This window comes from Somniosus microcephalus, chromosome 29 (assembly GCF_052327205.1).
Source record: "Somniosus microcephalus isolate GS21.2 chromosome 29, FLI_Smic_1.0, whole genome shotgun sequence".
Classification (NCBI taxonomy): Eukaryota; Metazoa; Chordata; class Chondrichthyes; order Squaliformes; family Somniosidae; genus Somniosus; species Somniosus microcephalus.
Genome location: NC_141015.1, coordinates 18,200,118 through 18,220,852, shown reverse-complemented (window position 1 = coordinate 18,220,852; position 20,735 = coordinate 18,200,118). Strand labels below are relative to the sequence as shown.

At 44.6% G+C, this 20,735-nt stretch overlaps 1 protein-coding gene across 5 annotated transcripts in view; it reads right to left on the bottom strand.

Annotated features, from left to right (window-relative positions):
* Positions 1-20,735, bottom strand: part of sec31b (SEC31 homolog B, COPII coat complex component) — a 106,968-nt gene that overhangs the window by 65,553 nt on the left and 20,680 nt on the right. For all 5 annotated transcript variants that reach the window (XM_085970302.1, XM_085970304.1, XM_085970305.1 and 2 more), the window contains 6 exons: positions 12,051-12,191; positions 10,792-10,934; positions 7,854-7,953; positions 7,196-7,357; positions 5,659-5,811; positions 189-419 (listed from right to left, as the gene is read on the bottom strand). In XM_085970302.1, coding sequence (XP_085826428.1) covers positions 189-419; positions 5,659-5,811; positions 7,196-7,357; positions 7,854-7,953; positions 10,792-10,934; positions 12,051-12,191 — 930 coding nt within the window. The remainder of the gene's footprint in view (positions 1-188; positions 420-5,658; positions 5,812-7,195; positions 7,358-7,853; positions 7,954-10,791; positions 10,935-12,050; positions 12,192-20,735) is intronic.

The window sequence follows — 20,735 nt, the reverse complement described above, 5'->3', positions numbered from 1 at the left end:
AGGAAGGGCTTTGTGGATCTCAAGTACACGCATTATTCCATCGAAAACTTAAGTCAAAATATTCTGAAAAAGGACTTCAATACTTTATAGACTATATTTTTGTTTTAGAAACAATGTTGATTATGTGAATTTTAACAGGCCCATTCAGCAAGCTCTATCATTTGGGAGGCTGTCAAAGCAGTATGTACCTTCAAGAAGTTCCAGATGTTCTTTTCAAATTCTGTGGGTGCGATGTTGATCTTGGACTGACAGTAATGGACGAATGCCTGTGACCGGAGAGCTGTCTGCAGCTCGCTGGAACGGCACAAAAATTCTGTTTCCGTAGTAACCACACTGACAAACACTTGACGTGAAACAGGCTGCTGTATTTGTGGTAGAGTAGCTTTTGAGTTGGCAAAAGTGATCAGCTTCCCTCCGAACTGCAAAGTGAAGATGCAGGGGTAAAAGACACAGACAATCTCGACTTCTTTCTTTATACATACTGTAATAATAAAGGTGCACATTCTTTAACATAAAGATATAAGAAATAGGAGCAGGAGTAGGCGATTTGGCCCTTCAAGCCTCCTCCACCATTCAGTAAGATCATGGCTGATCTTCTACCTCATCTCCACTTTCCTGCACTATCCCCATATCCCTTGATTCGCTTACTATCCAAAAATCTATTGATCTCTGTCTTGAATATACTCAATGACTGAGCCTCCACAGCCCTCTGGGGCAGAGAATTCCAAAGATTCACCACCCTCTGAGTGAAGAAAATTCTCATCTCAGTCCTAAATGGCCGACCCCTTATTCTGAGACTGTGACCCCTGGTTCTAGACCCCCCAGCCAGGGGAAACATCCTCCCTGCATCTACTCTGTCAAACCCTGTAAGAATTGTATTTGTTTCAATGAGATCACCTCTCATTCTTCTAAACTCTAGAGAATGTAGGCCTAGTCTACTGAATCTCTCCTCATAGGACAATCCCCCCATCCCAGGAACCAGTCTGATGAACCTTCGTTGCACTCCCTCTATGGCAAGTATATCCTTCCTTAGGTAAGACCACTAAAACTGTAAACAATACAGGAAACTTTCGATTTACCGGCACCTAAATAACCAGAAATCTCGGTTAACCGGCAAAATTCAGGAGTAGGTTCAGGTAAGTTTTACTTCATATTGTACTTGCCTTCCTCGATCTGTTGCTGTGCAAGGGTGTGGCTGCAGCTGTTGCTAAGCTACAGAGACGCTTGGAACTTGTGGCCATTGTTCTGCACTTGTTGCTAAGCAACAGGGTTTGTTGCTTTATACGGAGCTGTCAGCTCTCCGTATCTTTTACTATAGCTTTCGGTTATCCGGAATGTTTGATGAACCGGCACCACGTCGGTCCCGGATAAAAAAAGTTTCCTGTAGATTGTGAATAGCTGAGGCCCAAGCACTGATCCTTGCAGTACCCCACTAGTTACAACCTGCCAACCCGAAAATGACCCGTTTATTCCTACTCTGTTTTCTGTCCGTTAACCAATCCTCAATCCATGCGAGTATATTACCCCCAATCCCTTGAGCCCTAATTTTGTTTAATAACTTCTTGTGTGGCATCTTATCGAATGCCTTCTGAAAATTCAAATACACCACATCCACTGGTTCCCCCTCATATATTCTGCTAGTTACCACCTCAAAAAACTAAGATTCGTCAAACATGAATTTCCTTTCATAAGTCCGTGTTGACTCTGCCCAATCCTATTATCATTTTCTAAGTGCCCTGTTACCACGTCCTTAATAATAGATTGTAGCATTTTCACTACTACTGATGTCAGGCTAACTGGTCTGTAGCTGCCCGTTTTCTCTCTCCCTCCTTTCTTAAATAGTCGGGTTGCATTTGCTACCTTTCAATCCGCGGGAACCATTCCAGAATCTATGGAATTTTGGAAGATGACAACCAATGCATCCACTCTCTCTATAGTCACCTCTTTCAAAACCCTAGGATGTAGGCCATCAGGTCCAGGGGATTTATCGGCTTTCAGTCCTATTAATTTCTCCAGTACTATTTTTTTACTAACACTAAATTCTTTCAGTTCCGCATTGTCACTAGCCCCTTGGTTCTCCACTATTTCTGGGTGGTTTTTTGTGACTTCTTCCGTGAAGATAGACACAAAACATTTGTTTAATTTCTCTTCCATTTCCTTATTCCCCATTATAATTTCTCCTGTCTCAGTCTGTCAGGGACCCATGTTTAATCATCTTTTTGCCAATCTTTTCCTTTTTACATACCTATCGAAGCTTTTACAGTCTGTTTTTATGTCTCTACTAGTTTACTCTCTTATTCTATTTTCCCTTTCTTTATCAATTTCCTGGTCCTCCTTTGCTGAATTATAAAATCCTCCCAATCTTCAGGCTTGCTTTGCGTTTTGGCAACATTATAAGCCTCTTCCTTTAATCTAATACTATCTTTAATTTCTCGTTAGCCACAGTTGGACCATTTTTCTGTGGTGTTTTTATTCCTTAAGGGAATTATAAATTATTTATTTAAATGTTTGCCATTGTTTTTCTATCATCATAGAAAAACTACTGGTTTGCCAGGACCAGTGTCCTGGTGAACCGAATAACTAGGGCAATAGACAGGGCTTTAAACTAATGCGGGGGGGGAGGGGGAGGATTCAGGAAAGAGTAAATTTAAAAGCAGTGAGAAAAATGTCAAGACTCGAAAGCAGAGTAGAGTTTTGGGTAAAAATAAGCAAAGTGGGTCAGGAAGGGACAGAGATTGTAACAAAGGTAATAAGACATCAGTGACTAAGGTGACATCAGGGAAAAATAGAAATAAGTCAAAGCTAAAGGCACTATATCTGAATGCACGAAGCATTCGCAACAAAATAGATGAATTAATAGCGCAGATAGAAATTTAACAGGTTTGATCTAATAGCCATAATGGAGACGTAGTTGCAAAGTGGCCAAGGTTGGGAAATAAATATTCCAGGATACTTAACTTTTAGAAGAGATCGGCAAAATGGAAAAGGAGGAGGGGTAGCCCTGATAATAAATGATGGGATAAAGACAGTAGAGAGAAAGGATCTTAGCTCCGAAAATCAAGAAGTAGAATCAGTTTGGGTGGAGCTAAGAAACAGCAAGGGGCAGAAAACATTGGTAGGAGTTGTTTATAGGCCCCCAAACAGTAGTTGTAATGCAGGGCAGAGTATAAATCAGGAAATTAAAGGTGCATGTAACAAGGGTAATACAGTAATCATGGGGGACTTTAATCTACATATAGACTGGGCAAACCAAATTTGCAGTAATAGTGCGGAGGACGAATTCATGGAATGTATGCAATAGTTTTCTAGATCAGTATGTTGAGAAACCAACTCTAGTTCTAAAATATCCAATTCCCTCATAGGTTTCTTGACATACTGATCTAGAAAACTATCTTGAATGCATTCCATGAACACTTCCTCTGCACTATTTCTGTAAATTTGGTTTGCCCAGTCTATATGAAAGTTAAAGTCCATGATTACTGTATTATCCTTGTTACATGCATCTCTAATTTCCTGATTTATACTCTGCCTGATACTACAACCGCTGTTCAAACAGCCTCTCAAGTGTTTTCAACCATGTTAAAAGACATTCAGTACACCCAACAGATTCGGTCACAAGTCCCCGTATAAAGATCCCTAAACTCCTAACTACAAATGTTGCTGAGGTAACAGATTTTGCCTTTAAGGAAGAAAATTAGCTGGTGCAGATAGACAGAGCATTTTCACTTTACTTCAACGATCTTACTGATTTCCTAATAGGACCAATGCACAGAAACTATACTCTTTATAAGTTTATTAAGTCATCTCTACATTTTGGAAATAGTTTGTTCTCATGGGTTATCATTTGCTAGACAACACCTTCTTGTTAGGTCTAGAATCTCCAAAGGGAGTTCTAAAAATCAGAAAACAGGCACTGAGAATCTTGGCAAGCACTGTGAAATACAGCTTTTGCTGTTTAATATTTTCAATGCCAATGCTGACACTACTTTTTCTTCCCACCTTTACAGGTGACAGAACATCTCTTGCGCAATCTTATGCTCTGTAGATGCCTTAGATAAGCACTCAAAACTAGTGGAAAAATACCTGGTTTTACTTATGAATAAAATTCAGTGGAACGTTACTTGAACTTATGCACAGTGACAATCTCACCCAGAGCCGCTCCCAGATTTTGAGAAGTAAATAAACGCACTGTCCTGGGCTGCATTTCTCAAAAACACAATATGGGCCCTCAACAGGGGTAGGTGTCTACAATGATGCAAATGTCTGAGTTTCCTGAAAAGGTCCAGTTTTGTCCCAGACTGAAGCCTACCACAATGGCAGTCACTCGTGCACTGCCAACATAATCCAGTTACAGGAAACTTTGTGCTATCCGGCACCGAGCTGTTGCTGTCCCATCAAAACTACCGGAGATTTTGAGCTCCGTATCTGGCAACAAACCCTGTTGCTTAGCAACAGCTTCTAAACAGTTGGCCGTACCCTGCAAGCGTCTCTGTAGCTTAGCAACAGCTTCAGCGAGACCTTGCAGAGCTTGACTGTTGAGAAAAAAGCAACGAAAAGAAAAAAAAACTAACGAAACAGCTCCTGATTTTTGCCGGTGGCTCGAGCTTGCCGGACATTTAGCCTCCGGATAACACAAAGTTTCCTGTACATGCTTGCTGTGACAGTGGCTGAGGCGTCTGGCGCGGGCTTACAGCCCTGTGTCCCTGAAGCATTTTCAAATCTGGAACAAACAGGTTTCAGAGTAAACTAGCAAAACATAAAACTGCTTGAAGTGCCATAACCTACAGGGCTACGGACCAAGAGCTGGGAAGTGGAATTTGGCTGGATAGCTCTTTTTCTGCCAGCAGACACGATGGGCCAAATGGCCTCCTTCTGTGCCATAAATTTCTCTGATTTTATGAGCTGATCCATCAATTAACTAAGACTATAGGTAATTTCTCCATCTTGTGGATTAGCTTCAGGCACAGTTCAAATGGTAAGAGAACTGAAAGAAGCCTGCATTAATGTGACATTTTCTACACAACAACTTTCTGTCTCATTTCCTTGGACCTGGCTAACCCTATAGACCCTGAAAGGCCAGGTGAAGGTGTGAAAACAAAATGACCTACAGCTACTGAGGAAAGCAAACAAAAAATGTACAAGGGAACGATTTCATTTATTTCTTTACAAGCTGTCTTTTAGCCAAAGATAGACCTGAAAAGTTTACCATTTTGCACCTTTACAACCAAGGATTATTAAAATGAAAGTATAGTCTATGGTGCTATACCAAATACCTGGTGGGATAACTAACTGCTTGGAGCTCTGATTCCAAAATTCCAATCTAGCCAACTTTGTTTTGGGAAGGGGGTGGAAGCAAGCAATGTTCCCTGTAATTTTTTTTGGTGTGCGAGCCCTTTAACTGCCCGTGTGGCCCATTCAATTTTTCGTGCACGCGCCGTTAATTGCCATTGATGTTTTTTTGATGTTGTAATTGAACATCGCAGCTCCCTTAAACCTCTATACGTATGACATTCCTGTTTCAGGTAGAACACGTGACAATTCCATATTTAGACCGCTGGTTATATTGAAGTGCAGGAATGGTTTCACGGCACTGAGAGATTAGGGGCCGGTCAGGCTAGCAAGGCAGTGCACTTCACCGATCAAACGCACGCAACTCACAGCAAATGATGCTCCCACAGGTCTCCGGATCCATTTGGGAGGCTTTTTCAAAGGAAGCACCACGGTGGGCCGAACTGCCTTCTGTGAGATATCTAGAGGAGGGAGAGTCTGTCCAGTGCCAAATGGATCTAGGTTGTTGAATGAGGAAGAAATCTAAATCCAAAAAGAAAATCAAAAAATGCATTTTAAAGCACTCAGGTGGATTAAAACCTGCAACACTGAGCTTTGAACGCAATAGTGAATACCAAACACTTCAAATGGCTCTATAATTTCCAGAACATTTACGTTGGTCATTTTGCATCAGGATAGGAGAAGGGTGAATTTGAGACCTCTGGTTCAATCTGAATCTGATCAATTGGCAAAAGTGACAGTGTTTGGGGAGGGGGGGGGGGGTGGTGGTGGAGGGGAGAAGTGTAAGGAACTCGACAGAGAGCCAGTGTGACCTGGGAGCACCAGAATGAATGAATTACAGGCCAAACTCTCGAGGCTGTTTTTTCCACTAAGTCGTGATTCCTTGTGACATTCAATATCATACTTAAAATATATGTCACCAGGGAAAAGTGTGCACGAGCACAGAGGGGATTAATGAGGGGTCATTAACAGTTTTGCAGAGAAGGCTAATAAATGTCATAGACCATGCTGCCTGTTGGCAGATCACTGGGGCAGCATCTAAGATAGTGCCCTCCGAGAACAATTGCCTATTCACAGCTGAAGGCTGCACTTTTGCAAGAGGCATGCGAGGAGCTGAAAATGGGGAATGGGCGTGGGGGGGGGGGGTGGTGGCGGGGAATCGCGCAGGAGAGAATGCAATTCAACAATTCAATGAAACTTACAGGGAATGCAGCAGCAATGCTGAAAAATTTGTAGACATCTTCCCATTCCCCTAAATTATCACCCAGAACCTGCTATTGAGTAGACTAGGCCTATATTCTCTAAAATTTAGAAGAATGAGAGGTGATCTCATTGAAACATACACAATTCTTACAGGGCTTGACAGGGTAGATGCAGGGAGGATGTTTCCCCTGGCTGGGGAGTCTAGAACCAGGGGTCACAGTCTCAGAATAAGGGGTCAGCCATTTAGGACTGAGATGAGGAGCAATTTCTTCACTCAGAGGATGGTGAATCTTTGGAATTCTCTACCCCAGAGGGCTGTGGAGGCTCAGTCGTTGAGTATATTCAAGACAGAGATTGATAGATTTTTGAATATTAAGGGAATCAAGGGATATGGGGATAGTGCAGGAAAGTGGAGATGAGGTAGAAGATCAGCCATGATCTTATTGAATGGCGGAGCAGGCTCGAAGGGCCAAATGGCCGACTCCTGCTCCTATTTCTTATGTTCTTACTTTATTTATAAAAGGAAAATTAACATCTTACAAAATTGAAGTTTTAGTTATTTGGTGAAAGTTATGCCATGTGTACTTCCTAAACACTAACATCCAACACTTGTGGTGTTTTGAGTTTTTTCAACACCTCTCACCTTAATGATGTACATTTTTTCACTATCTTAATGTACCCGACTCCTGACAGATTCACATACTTTATCAACGTGGTTTTGTTTCTGTGCTTCCAGACTCCCGCCCATTACAGAATAAACGCTGATCTGCCCATCAAAGGAAGCAGCCGAGAGGACTGCCGGACTCCGAGGGCACCACTGGACGTCAAAGCACCACTGACTGCTTGTTGGCAGCTCGTACACCACCTGAAATCAATTAACAGCAACACTTAGTGCATGATCAAAACATAGTCCTTGTACTTCAGACTGCAAGGGTTAGTAAAACTATCCGTTAGGTTGGTGCTACTTGAACCAGAAAGAACAATTCATTCTCATTAACAGATCAACTAATGACATGAATCAGTCATCCATGAAAGAAAGACTTATGAAATAATACTGAGCGGCCTGCGGGTGGCACTGTCCAGGGAGAGTATAAATACTCGGGCACGGGCCCAGCTTGCGCAGGGCATTCTCAACAGGAACTAGTGAAGGACACAACTAGACCTCCATGTTGTAAAACAGTTGATTAAAGCTTTGTTTAAGGCTTAGACCAAGTGCCTAGTAGTTTTCTTACGTCAACTACTATGGTTGATACAGAAGTTAGTAGTCCTTTACATCAACTGGAGTCGTAAAAATTCAGTTCGACTGCATACGGCTCACCACTGAACTGAATTCATTATTACTGTAAGTGACAGTCACCCACCTCTCCGGTGTTGGGATTCCAGCACAGGATCCTATTGTCTTTTGCACTGCTAAGGAGCAACTCTGCATCAGCTTGACACCATGATATGGACAGTATACCTCTGAATGATAAAATGATAAATATCAGAAATAAAATTGAACAAATTCTCTCACAGGACAAGATCCAATTTCTTGCACACCTTAGAGCTAGCCAGCACGCTTCACAGGCAAAGACCGAGAGCAATCCACTCTCCTAGTTAGAATACAGTGTAACTGGTTATTTCTTCCCACTGTCCAGTCAGTTTAGGTTAAACGCTGAACCAAGTGCTTTTTAAGGGAAAGAAAATTTAAAGCAATCTCTCAAATAGAGTACAGGAAACTTTGGTTTATCCGGAGGTTAACTGTCTGGAATGCTCGAGCCACCGGCAAAAATCAGGAGCCGTTTCGTTAGGTTTTTTTTCTTTTTGTTGCTTTTTTTTCCACCAGTCAGGCTCTGCAAGGTCTCGCTGAAGCTGTTGCTAAGCTACAGAGACGCTTGCAAGGTACGGCCAACTGTTTAGAAGCCGTTGCAGGGTTTGTTGCCAGATACGGAGCTCAAAATCTCCGTATGTTTCAACATTAGCGCTGGTTTGTCCGGCAGTTTTGATGGGACGGCAACAGCTCGGTCCCGTCGGTGCCGGATAGCACAAAGTTTCCTGTATGTGGGTAATTCTCCTCTGACAGACTTTGAAAATGGCCAGACTGAGTGCAGAGGGTTTTCCAGTCCTGTACTTTTCCATGTTTCTATTAAACAGTTTATACAGTGTAGAGGTTTTAGGCATGAATTAACAACTTGCATCAGTAGCAACTCAGATTGTAGCACACTATCTACCTAGAAAATTGAAGTCTTGCACATCCCAATCAAATCGGTCAAAAAAGTGTTACTGCTGTTTCGATAGCCATGCTACTTTCCAGCCACTACACCATTTACTTCTAATAATGATATTCAGAACAAAAAGTACTTTCAAAAATGACATCACTGTTTAAAAAAAAAATTGAACCTATTCGCTCCATGTTGGAACTTTCCCCTTGCAAAGACCGAGCCTTCTCTCTAGACCCCAGGGTTGAATTCTGCTCCATTCCTGCAGCAGGTATTCTTCACCTCAGTCAGCCGTGCCGCTGTTTCTCGGGCTCTAGGAATGCACAAGTGTCGTTCACAGTCTCTTCTGGGGCCTCTTTACTTGCATGGACTGTCAGTACTCCTCACTGCCTGTTTCTGTGTGTCTGGCCTGAGCCATGGATTTTTCCCACTCCTTTACAGCCTGACTTTTGTTTTTCCCTTTATCCGTTCCCTCTTCTTGTCACCCTAAAGCTTTCACAGCGAGTTGTTTTGAATAACTTGCAGCAGCTGTTTTCAGACCAGCTTGATCCAGGTTATGCTTCTTGGGGTTCCCATTCAATAAATTAATTCCAAATCCTTTTTCAGTTCAAACTTGTGTAACACAAATATTTCAGACCCCAATAAACAGCACCAAAGCTTTGGTACTTTCCCAGCCTGTTGAAATCAGTGATCTTTACTCAATTTCAGATTTGTAAAAGGTTAAGTTATAAGAACACATAAGAAGTAGGAGCAGGAGTAGGCCATATGGCCCCTCAGGCCTGCTCCGCCATTCAATAGGATCATGGCTGATCCGAATCTAGACTCACGTCCACTTCCCTGCCCTCTCCCCGTAACCCCTTATTCGCTAGGAAACTGTCTATCTCTGTTTTAAATTTATTTAATGTCGCAGCTTCCACAGCTCTCTGAGGTAGCAAATTCCATAGATTTACTACCCTCTGAGTGAAGAAGTTTCTCCTCATCTCAGTTTTGAAAGGGCAGCCCCTTATTCTTAGATTATGCCCCCTAGTTCTAGTCTCACCCATAGTTCTTTTTGATGCTTACTGCACGCATATTTTTAGTTTCAGCAAACACATCTGTATAGATCAAAAGACTTGGAGTAATTAAACCAGGTTAAAACTGCTGAAAATTTCAACACTCCCCTATAACTCAGTACCCTGCCAGTGACAAGTATCAAGAAACCTTTCCCTGTTCCCTATGACAGACATGTCCTCACACCCCAAGTGGGATTTCTTGTATTTCACATGATGTGACTGCTGAAGGAACATTTGTTTTGAAAACATTTGCTTCTTCCGAATTTCCAGCTTGAGTTGCCTCTCCTACCAGGTGGGCCTGGCTCCTGCTCTCAGCCATCTAGGGCACGAGAGGGCTGCCTCGGTCTCGCTTTGAAACTGTTCGCTTTCTGATAGCGAGAACAAGCTAACTTCAGAGTTTATGGGAGGATAGGATACACCCACCTCCCAGCAGTAATCTTCATGCTCACCGTGAAAATGAGGGTAGGAAGAAACAGATAATTATGTAGACAGGAGGCGGAAGGGGGATGGATGGGAGTGGGGGAGGCAGAAGGCTCGTCGAGCATTAGAACAATGAGGGCATCAGTCCAATAAATAAGGCCAGTGAGTGAGGCAGTGGGACTCAGAAATTGAGAAAAAGTAAAGTTAAAAATAGAGGCAGAAGGAAGCAAAACGAGGAAACAAAAAGAGGAACAAATAGCAAGAGAAATTAAAAAAACACAATAGAACAGAAAACCAAACAGCAAGAAGCAAAGGACTGGGAATAGAGGTGGCCAGAAAGGTAACAATGCATTATAAATATCAAAACTGTAGACTGTAAGAAGCGACTGTATAGACCAGTGAAAACACATGAAGTGCAGAAAAAGATTCCTTATTTTTACCTCTATTCTTGGTTTCTTTGCAATCATGCTGACAATCTGTAACTATCACATCTCTCAACAGCGTACAGCACATTCCCTCACACCACATGTCCCATCTCCTCACCCACCACACCCTTTTGTTGCTTAAGAGAGCAAAGCTTGGAGCTGCAATCCCATGTGCCTTACTGTCCCTCAATGATGTTTAAATACCTGGTGTGATTCTCTAACACTTTGAGAGGAGAAGTGGCAAACCGCAAGTCCCATATCTGCAGTATGGGCATTCGGTCATCTTCAGATGCAAGAACAAGTTGAGTTGCAACTTCAGGGTTCCAGGCCATTCCAGAACAACGCATCTACAAAAGTCAAGTGAAACCACACTAGTTATTTTACATGGAACTAATCCACGGCTCTAGATTTTTTACTTAGGCAAATCTTTCTGCTTATTAGGTGGAGAATGCTAGTGTTGGTAGCACCCTCGCCTCTGAGTCCGAGTCAGAAGGTTGTGGGTTCAAGTCCCGCTCCAGAGACTTGAGCACAAAAATCTAGGCTGACACTCCAGTGCAGTACTGAGGGAGGGCTGCACTGTTGGAGGTGCCGTCTTTCGGATGAGACGTTAAACCGAGGCCCCCGTCTGCTCTCTCAGGTGGATGTAGAAGATCCCATGGCACTATTTCGAAGAAGAGCAGGGGAGTTATCCCCAGTGTCCTGGGGCCAATATTTATCCCTCAATCAACATCACAAAAACAGGTTATCTGGTCATTGTCACATTGCTGTTTGTGGGAGCTTGCTGTGCGCAAATTGGCTGCTGTGTTTCCTACATTACAACAGTGACTACACTTCAAAAGTACGTCATTGGCTGTAAAATGCTTTGGGACGTCCAGTGGTTGCGAAAGGCTTTGTAGAAATGCAAGTCTTTCTATATTTCATTTCAGGGATTTAATATTAGCATTAGACACTACTAGGTCAGGTACAGCGCAGGTTATAAGCTGAATAAAGCTTTTCTCTGCCTCAATAATGTGCCTTAACCCAGCTCACAAGAGCACCCCATAGTAGGACAGCTGCATTGCCCACAATAGCCACCTTCCTGGTGTCAATGTGCAAGATTAGTATCAAACGCAGGGCAATTTTGTGCTATTAGGAACCCACTAGGAACTGGATTGAAACTGTCCAGGTGCATTTCACTGCCAGGGCGTAGAGGAGACTTACATTCTATTAGTGTGGGGCTCATAGAAACCCAGACCCACTGTGCGGGACATGTGCTAATGATTTTGTTTCTGAAAAAGATGTATTTTTCAGCACAACAATTCATTTGTTTCTCTTAAATATTAACCACACAGAAATGAAATAAAGATAAGTGGTAAAATAAGTTATATTAAACATTTAGAACAACAGGATCTCATTTTCACCCACAGGATCCGAAGGCACAAAGCGGTGGAAGGTACATTAAGGATTAGCAAGTGTGCACTCACCCTGTTGCTGTGATCACTGACTTTGATGATAGGTTCATTCTTTCTCAGGTCCCACACCACAGCTCTGCCGCTTGGGTGGGCAGAGGCCAGGATATGCTGCACCTGCCGATTCCAGGCCACACAGCTGATATCTTCAGAAGGCTGCGTGAATTCAAAAAGTCCCATTAAAGAACATTTTAAAAAGGATTTAGTGAGAATGGTTCATAACTGCAGCACACAATTAGCCATTCAAAGGCATTTCCAGTCCACCTCAAGACCCATGCGATTGAATGTGAGCTCCCATGGTGGAAACGACGTCAACTGATGAGCTGCCTCTGGTGTCACACACACATACACTAATGAACTTGCACCCTAGCTGCTGAGACAGCTTTGAAGGAAAACTCAGCGAGGACCATCATACAGCCATGGAAGCATGAAGTAGCATTGGTGCGAGAAGTTACAAAAGAAACAATTTGCATTTATATATCACGTTCAACATTAAAAACGTCCCACGGCATTTTACAGATGGAAGCCACGGAGGGAAAGATTAGAGGGAGGGGTGAGCAAAAACCTGGGCAAAAAGGTGAGTTTTTAGATAAGTGGAGAAATGGAAGGGTATGAGGAGGAAATTCCAGAGAGTGGAGCCAAGTTAGTGGAAGGCTGTGCTACCAATGGTGGAGTGGAGCAACCCGCAAAAAGTCAGTCAGAAGACTAGAGTTGGGAGGGATTACAAGGCCAGAGGAGGTGCGTAATGCTGTTAAGGTATTTGGACAAAGACACAGAGTTTATATTGAATACATTGGGAGGCAGGGGGCCAGTCCTGGTCAGTGATGACAGCGCTCATGAGCAAGTGGAAGTTAGAGCGGTTGTGCTCTGGACAAGGTAGAGAATTCAAACACCAACCAGACCCCAAAGACCTTCATCCAGCGGAAGTTGTTGTGTTAGCGGGGGGAGAAGACAAAGTGTAACGACAGGCTGAAAACCAGGGAAAAAAATTGAAGGAATTGATCAGATATGTGGCATAGACTCTCAACTAGAAGATTCAAGGTTGACTCCTAATTTTGGCCCGTTTCACACTAGAAATCGTCGAGAGAGCAAGTTTATCAGTCTCAGCTAGATAGGAAAGGCAAGAGAGAGGCCAAAGGCAAACGGTTGGGCTAGAAGGAACGAGGAAGGTTCGAGTTGGGGGTGAAATGAAGTTGAAAAAGGGAAGAAGGGTCTACCTTTGCACATCTCTTCAAAACATTACTTTGCGGTCCAATAAAGAGCATCATTGACGGAATTTGTGGATTTATTCTCAGATTTGACTGTACTGATTTCCTAGCCAAAACAGAATGTGCAAGGAGCCAAAAAAATCCTTTACAGAACAGTAGCGTAGTGGTTCTGTTACTGGGCTAGTGAGAGGCCTGGACTAATGATCCGGAGTCTGTGAGTTCAAATCTCACCACGCCAGCTGGTAAATTTAAATCCCGTTAATTAAATAAATCCGGAAATTTTAAAAAAGCTAGTATCAGTAATGGTGACCATGTAACTATCGGATTGTCATAAAAACCCATCTGGTTCACTAATGTCCTTCAGGGAAGGAAATCTGCCGTCCTTACCTGGTCTGGCCTACATGTGACTCCAGACCCACAACAATGTGGTTGACTCTTAACTGCCCTCTGAAATGGCCCAGCAAGCCACTCAGTTGTAACAAACCGCTACAAAAAACAGTAAGAATAAAACCAGACGGACCACCCGGCATCGACCTTGGCACCGGCTACGGACACGACGACAATGGTACACCCAGCCCAGTCGACCCTGCAAAGTCCTCCTCATGAACATCTGGCCAAAATTGGGAGAGCTGTCCCACAGACTAGTCAAACAACAGCCTCTGACATAGTCATACTCACAGAATCATACCTTTCAGCCAATGTCCCAGACTCCTCCATCACCATCCCTGGGTATGTCTTGTCCCACGGGCAGGACAGACCCACCAGAGGTGGCAGCACAGTCAGGAAGGAGTGGCCCTGGGAGTCCTCAACATTGACTCCGGACCCCATGAAGTCTCATGGCTTCAGGTCAAGCATGGGCAAGGAAATCTCCTGCTGATTACCATCTACCGCCCTCCCTCAACTGATGAATTAGTACTCCTCCATGTTGAACATTTAGAAGAAGCACCGAGAGTAGCAAGGGCACAGAATGTACTCAATGTCCATCACCAAGAGTGGCTCGGTAGCTACTGACCGAGTCCTGAAGGACATAGCTGACAGACTGGGCCTGCGGCAGGTGGTGAGAGAACCAACATGAGGGAAAAACCCACTTGATCTCATCCTCACCAATCTATCTGTTGCGATGCATCTGTCCATGACAGCATTGGTAGCAAGTGACCACCGCACAGTCCTTGTGGAGGCAAAGTCCTGTCTTCACACTGAGGACACCCTCCATCGTGTTGTGTTGCACTACCACCGTGCTAAATAGGATAGATTCAGAACAGATCTAGCAGCTCAAAATTGAGCATCCATGAGGCACTGCGGGCCATCAGCAACAGCAGAATTGTATTCCACCACAATCTGTAAACTCATGGCCTGGCATATCCCTCACTCTACCATTACCATCAAGCAAGGGGACCAACCCTGGTTCAATAAGGAGTGTAGAAGAACATGCCAGGAGCAGCACCAGGCATACCTAAAAATGAGGTGCCAACCTGGGGAAGCTGCAACACAGGACTACATGTATGCTAAAAAGCGGAAGCAGCATGCTATAGACAGGGCTAAGCGATCCCACAATCAACGGGTCAGATCAAGGCTCTGGAGTCCTGCCATATCCAGTCGTGAATGTGGCTTCACAAACTAGCAGGAGGAAAGGTTCCATGAGCATCCCTATCCTCAATGATGGCGGAGCCCAGCACGAGTGCAAAAGACAAAGCTGAAGCGTTTGCAACCATCTTCAGCCTGAAGTGCCAAGTGGATGATCCATATCGGCCCCCACCATCACAGAAGCCAGTCTTCAGCCAATTCGCTTCGCTCCGCGTGATATCAAGAAACGGCTGAGCGCACTGGATACAGCAAAGGATATGGGCCCCAACAACATTCTGGCTGTCGTGCTGAAGACTTGTGCTCCAGAACTAGCCGCGCATCTAGTCAAGCTGTTGCAGTACAGCTACAACACTGGCATCTATCCAACAATGTGGAAAACTGGTCAGGTATGTCCTGTCCACAAAAAGCAGGGCAAATCCAAACCAGCAAATTACCGCCCCATCAGCCTACTCTCAATCATCAGCAAAGTGATGAAAGGTGTCATCGACAGTGCTATCAAGAGGCACTTACTCACCAATAACCTGCTCACCGATGCTCAGTTTGGGTTCCGCCAGGACCACTTGGCTCCAGACCTCATTACAGCCTTGGTCCAAACATGGACAAAAGAGCTGAATTCCAGAGGTGGGGCGAGTGACTGCCCTTGACATCAAGGCAGCATTTGACCGAGTGTGGCATCAAGGAGCCCTAGTAAATCTGAAGTCAATGGGAATATGGGGGAAAACTCTCCACTGGCTGCAGTCATACCTTGCACAAAGGAAGATGGTTGTGGTTTTTGGAGGCGAATCACCACAGCCCCAGGACATCTCTGCAGGAGTTCCTCAGGGCAGTGTCTTAGGCCCAACCATCTTCAGCAGCTTCATCAATGACCTTCCCTCCATCATAAGGTCAGAAGTGGGGATGTTTGCTGATGATTGCACAGCATTCAGTGCCATTCGAAACTCCTCAGATAATGAAGCAGTCCATGCCGGCATGCAGCAAGACCTGGACGACATTCAGGCTTGGGCTGATAAATGGCAAGTAGCATTCCCACCACACAACTGCCAGGCAATGACCATCTCCAACAAGTGAGAGTCTAACCACCACCCCTTGACATTCAACGGCATTACCATCGCCGAATCCCCCACCATCAACATGCTGGATGGTCACCATTAACCAGAAGCTTAACTGGACCAGCCACATAAATACTGTGGCTGCCAGAGCGGTCAGAGGCTGGGAATTCTGCGGCGAGTGTCTCCCCTCCTGACTCCCCAAAGCCTTTCCACCATCTACAAAGCACAAGTCAGGAGTGTCATGGAATACTCTCCACTTGCCTGGATGAGTACAGCTCCAACAACACTCAAGAAGCTCGACACCATCCAGCACCTTAAACATTCACTCCCTCCACCACCGGCGCACCGTGGCTGCAGTGTGTACCATCTACAAGATGCACTACAGCAACTCGCCAAGGCTTCTTCGGCAGCACCTCTCAAACCCACGACCTCTACCACCTAGAAGGACAAGGGCAACAGGCTCATGGGAACACCATCACCTGCAAGTTCCCCTCCAAGTTACACACCATCCTGACTTGGAAGTATATCGCCATTCCTTTATCGTCGCTGGGTCAAAATCCTGGAACTCCCTCCCTAACAGCACTGTGGGAGTACCTTCACCACACGGACTGCAGCGGTTCAAGAAGGCCACCACCTTCTTAAGGGCAATTAGGGATGGGCTATAAATGCTAGCCTTGCCAGCGACGTCCACATTCCATGAATAAATTTTTTTTAAATTCAGCTATTAAGTAATCAATAACTCAGTCTGGCAAGCACCACAAATATGAACTACTTGTCATTAGTGCTGTATGCACTACATTGCCCCATGATAAAATACACAGGAATGACTGATAGCTGTGGTTAGTTTGATGAAACAAGTTTTGCCCTGCACGATCAGTTATGCACAGCTTAAACTGGCAACATCACAGTTTACTGGGAAACATCTATCTATCAACAGAGTTCTGAAATGAAACATGGTCCGATGGAAATGGTGCTTCCCCTCATGCTGTACAACTCAGAGGCTGACTCTTCTTCATTCACATCAAGAAGACTCACTGTAAAAATTGCAGTGATTCAATCTGACAAATGCATTTTTGATCTGGAATGCATTGCCTGAAAGTGTGACGGAAGCAAATTCAATAGTAACTTTCAAAAGGGAATTGGATAAATACATGAAGGGAAAAAACTTACAGGGCAATGGGAATAGAGACAGGGAATGGGACTAATTGGATAGCTCTGTCAATGAGCCAGCACAGGCGCGTTAAGCCGAATGGCCCCCTTCTGTCCTCTATTATTCCATGATTCACTGGAAATGCAACGACTTCAAGATGTGGCCCGTTAATGCTGGGGATCGGAATGCTTTTCCACTTTCTGTCCTCGGTGTCAACAGAGATAAGAGGTTCCCAAGTACAGAATGGCCAGATGCAAAACAAGACACTCTGTTCTACCTCAGAAATGTACCTTAACTCTGAACTCAGAAGAGCACTGACTAATGCACCAATATGACATTTCCACTCCCATAACAGCGATCATTAGGAGAGTCCAAACCACTGCAAAATTATGGTCAATTTTGTGCCTTAATTAATCTGGATTTGTTTTTAAAAAAGACAATTTTCCCCAACTTCTCATGAAAGCTCCTACTCTTGTAGTGGCATGGACAGCCCTCCCGTAGATTGTTCAAGTGCAAGTCAAGCCGACAGGTGTCAACGAGCTATTCGATTATCACAACAGAGCCTATCCTGTCCTGTCCTCGGCTAACATCCACACATTTTCTAGCAAGGTTCACTGGATAGCAATCAGGAACAGAATTCCTAGCCTGGGGCACTGAAGCCAACTTTAGCACCCCAACTTAGATCATCTGGCTCAAGGCAGACTAAAATCACAACATGGGACTTTCTGGTCTGTAGGCTTTGTACCACAGCACTTAACTATTGGGAATGCTGTGGTACAAAGGATTTTGAGCTAACAGGGAGAAACTTTTATCCCATCAATCTGAACGGACTGAAACCCAGTTCCTGCCAGGAAAGGAGCACATATTATCCCACTGCGCCAGCACCAACGGAAGTTTATTTATATTTTGTACATACTTTACTGTGGATATATTGGATGGCTCATCTTACATTTTAGCTTCCTTGATCTCAGACAGTCTCCATGACTGCTTTCTGTGAAGTTTACTCTATTGTTCAGGTTTTGTACATTGTTTTTCTTGCTGTTAGTTTGCCAGCCTGCCTGTCCACTTTGGTGCATTCTGTCAGTGAGCATCACAACTGTGTACCTCATTCCCCATCTGCCATCCTGTTCTTGGTAGTGATGCTTTTTGAGCTATACTCCTCATGTGCATGCCACTTCCATCAACTCTCCCACTTATGCCTTGCCCATGTTAACCCCATTCTTCACATTTCTATACATAGACAGCCGGTCTTGCGCAGCCCGGGACCAGCTTTTCCAATGCGTGAAACTTTTAATGGGCTGCACAGCCCGTTAAAGGGATCGCGCACCAAAATTTAAAATTGGGGAACATTGATAGACACCACCGTGTCTATAGTCACGCTTTATGCCACTCTCCACTGCTCACTTGATTATTTGTTAACAGCGATTTTTCAGTCTTTTGTGCTATACATTTCTACCACTACCATGAGCATTTACATTGTGTCAATATTTACAATAGCAACAACCGTGATTTAAATTATAGGCCGGAATTTTGCCGGTCCCGAGAGTGCGGGATTGGAGGTGGGACTGCTGTAAAAATGGCAAAGATTGACAGTGGGCAGGAAACCCGCCGTCAACCCGCCTCCAATCAATCTTCCCAAGTGCCGGGTCCCCGCTTTGCGCATGGACCCGACACCTAGCGCCGGGTAGAGGATTATAGCCACTTACCTGGCTGTTAACAGATACTTGATACTTGTTAACAGGCTCTTTTTCAATTTTGCCACTTCTGCCTCGGGTTCCCCGACATCTGGACACCACGCCAGGTAAGTGTGTTGTGGGTCTGTTGCAATGTTTCTGCATTGATGACAGCTGCAGAAGTGGTGTGAAGGATCCAATGGTACACTGGTGTGTTTCAGAGGTAAGGAAATGTTGGGAAAATCATTTTTAATGCATTTACACTTTTCTGTAGGTAACAAGTTTTGAATTGGCTAGTCCCACCTCATTGGGAGAACCTCTCTCACCAGTGACAGATCGCTTCTGTAACCTCACCTGCAGCTGCCATCTGTTCTAGCCTATGGAGGGAGTCATTGGAGAGCCTGGATGCAAGAGCTCACCTGTGAACAATCATTGTCAGTGTTTGCAGCACCTCAATGTTGTCAAACACTGAGAAATGAGCTGTCAAAGAAAAATTGTGCATGGTCCCTTTAAGAAAACTGGCAGATGACGCGTCATCAAATGACCGGCTTCTTCTTAATTGGCCGGCAAGCCTGCAGGGCGGGCTTAACAAGGTCAATCGACGTAAAATCACATCCGTTGGCCGGATGCAGTTGGGGGCAGGGCTGGAACCCAGAAACCAGCTGACCCGCTCCCAAGCCTCATCCATTTGCAAAATCGCGGCCATAGTTTCTGTTACATACAAGGAACAATATTGTTTCCATTATATACAAGATATCCATGTTATAACACAAAAACTCTTCCTATTAGCTAGACATTAGTTCACACAATTCTGTAACACTTGCATATCTAATTGTACGCAGAGCCCAAGACAAATAGAAAGGGGATGGAAAGAGAGAAACCAAGAGGTAGATAGAAAAGAGACAGCAGAGCGAACAAGTGCAACAGGAAATATCACTCATGCATCTGAAAACGTGTGGACAGATAGCAGACGGGATGGAGAGATGGGAAGAGGCACCAGTGTGGACTGAAGGAGAGAGAGCCATGAACACAAAATGTGAGCAGGGTGGCGAGATGGGCAGGCACACACGTCGTGATAGGGAGGAGAAACACTGTTGATAGTCTGGACACACTGGAGACACACACGTTGTGGGTAGTGTGGACAGAGTGGGGGTAAAAGGGACAAAGACACATACTGTGAAAACTGTAGACAGAGTGGCTAAAAAGAGACAAACATTGTAGACAATGAGGATAGACACACACATTGCAGATGTTATTTTCATATCTTCACACTCTTCCCTTAGAGAGCAGTGTGAAGTAATGGAAGGTTACAAGCTGATTAACATAAACACTCCTTCCGTGACCGTAACCATCATTATACCAGACAAGTGGGTGGTAAAGCGAAAAACGGCAGAAGGATTTTATTGTCGGGGGGGATCCATACCCACGGGACGAGAGTACTCCCATTAGATGTTAACCCAGAATTCAGAGCTGGAGCTACCATCTCCGCTCTCCGGGACTGTCTGGAGAAGGATTCGAACCTTGTGACTCAGAACTCTACCAGTAAGCCAAAGGCTCGCTGCACTATGGATAATGAGGACAGAGCAGGGAGACACACACACTGTGGATAATAGGGACAGAGCAGGGAGACACACACACTGTGGATAACGGGGACAGAGCACGGAGACACACACACTGTGGATAATGGGGACAGAGCACGGAGAGACACACACTGTGGATAATGGGGACAGAGCACGGAGACACACACACTGTGGATAATGGGGACAGAGCAGGGGGACACACACTGTGGATAATGGGGACAGAGCAGGGAGACACACACACTGTGGATAATGGGGACAGAGCAGGGAGAGACACACTGTGGATAATGGGGACAGAGCAGGGAGACAAACACACTGGATAATGGGGACAGAGCAGGGAGACACACACTGTGGATAATGGGGACAGAGCAGGGAGACACACTGTGGATAATGGGGACAGAGCAGGGAGACACACACACTGTGGATAATGGGGACAGAGCAGGGAGACACACACACTGG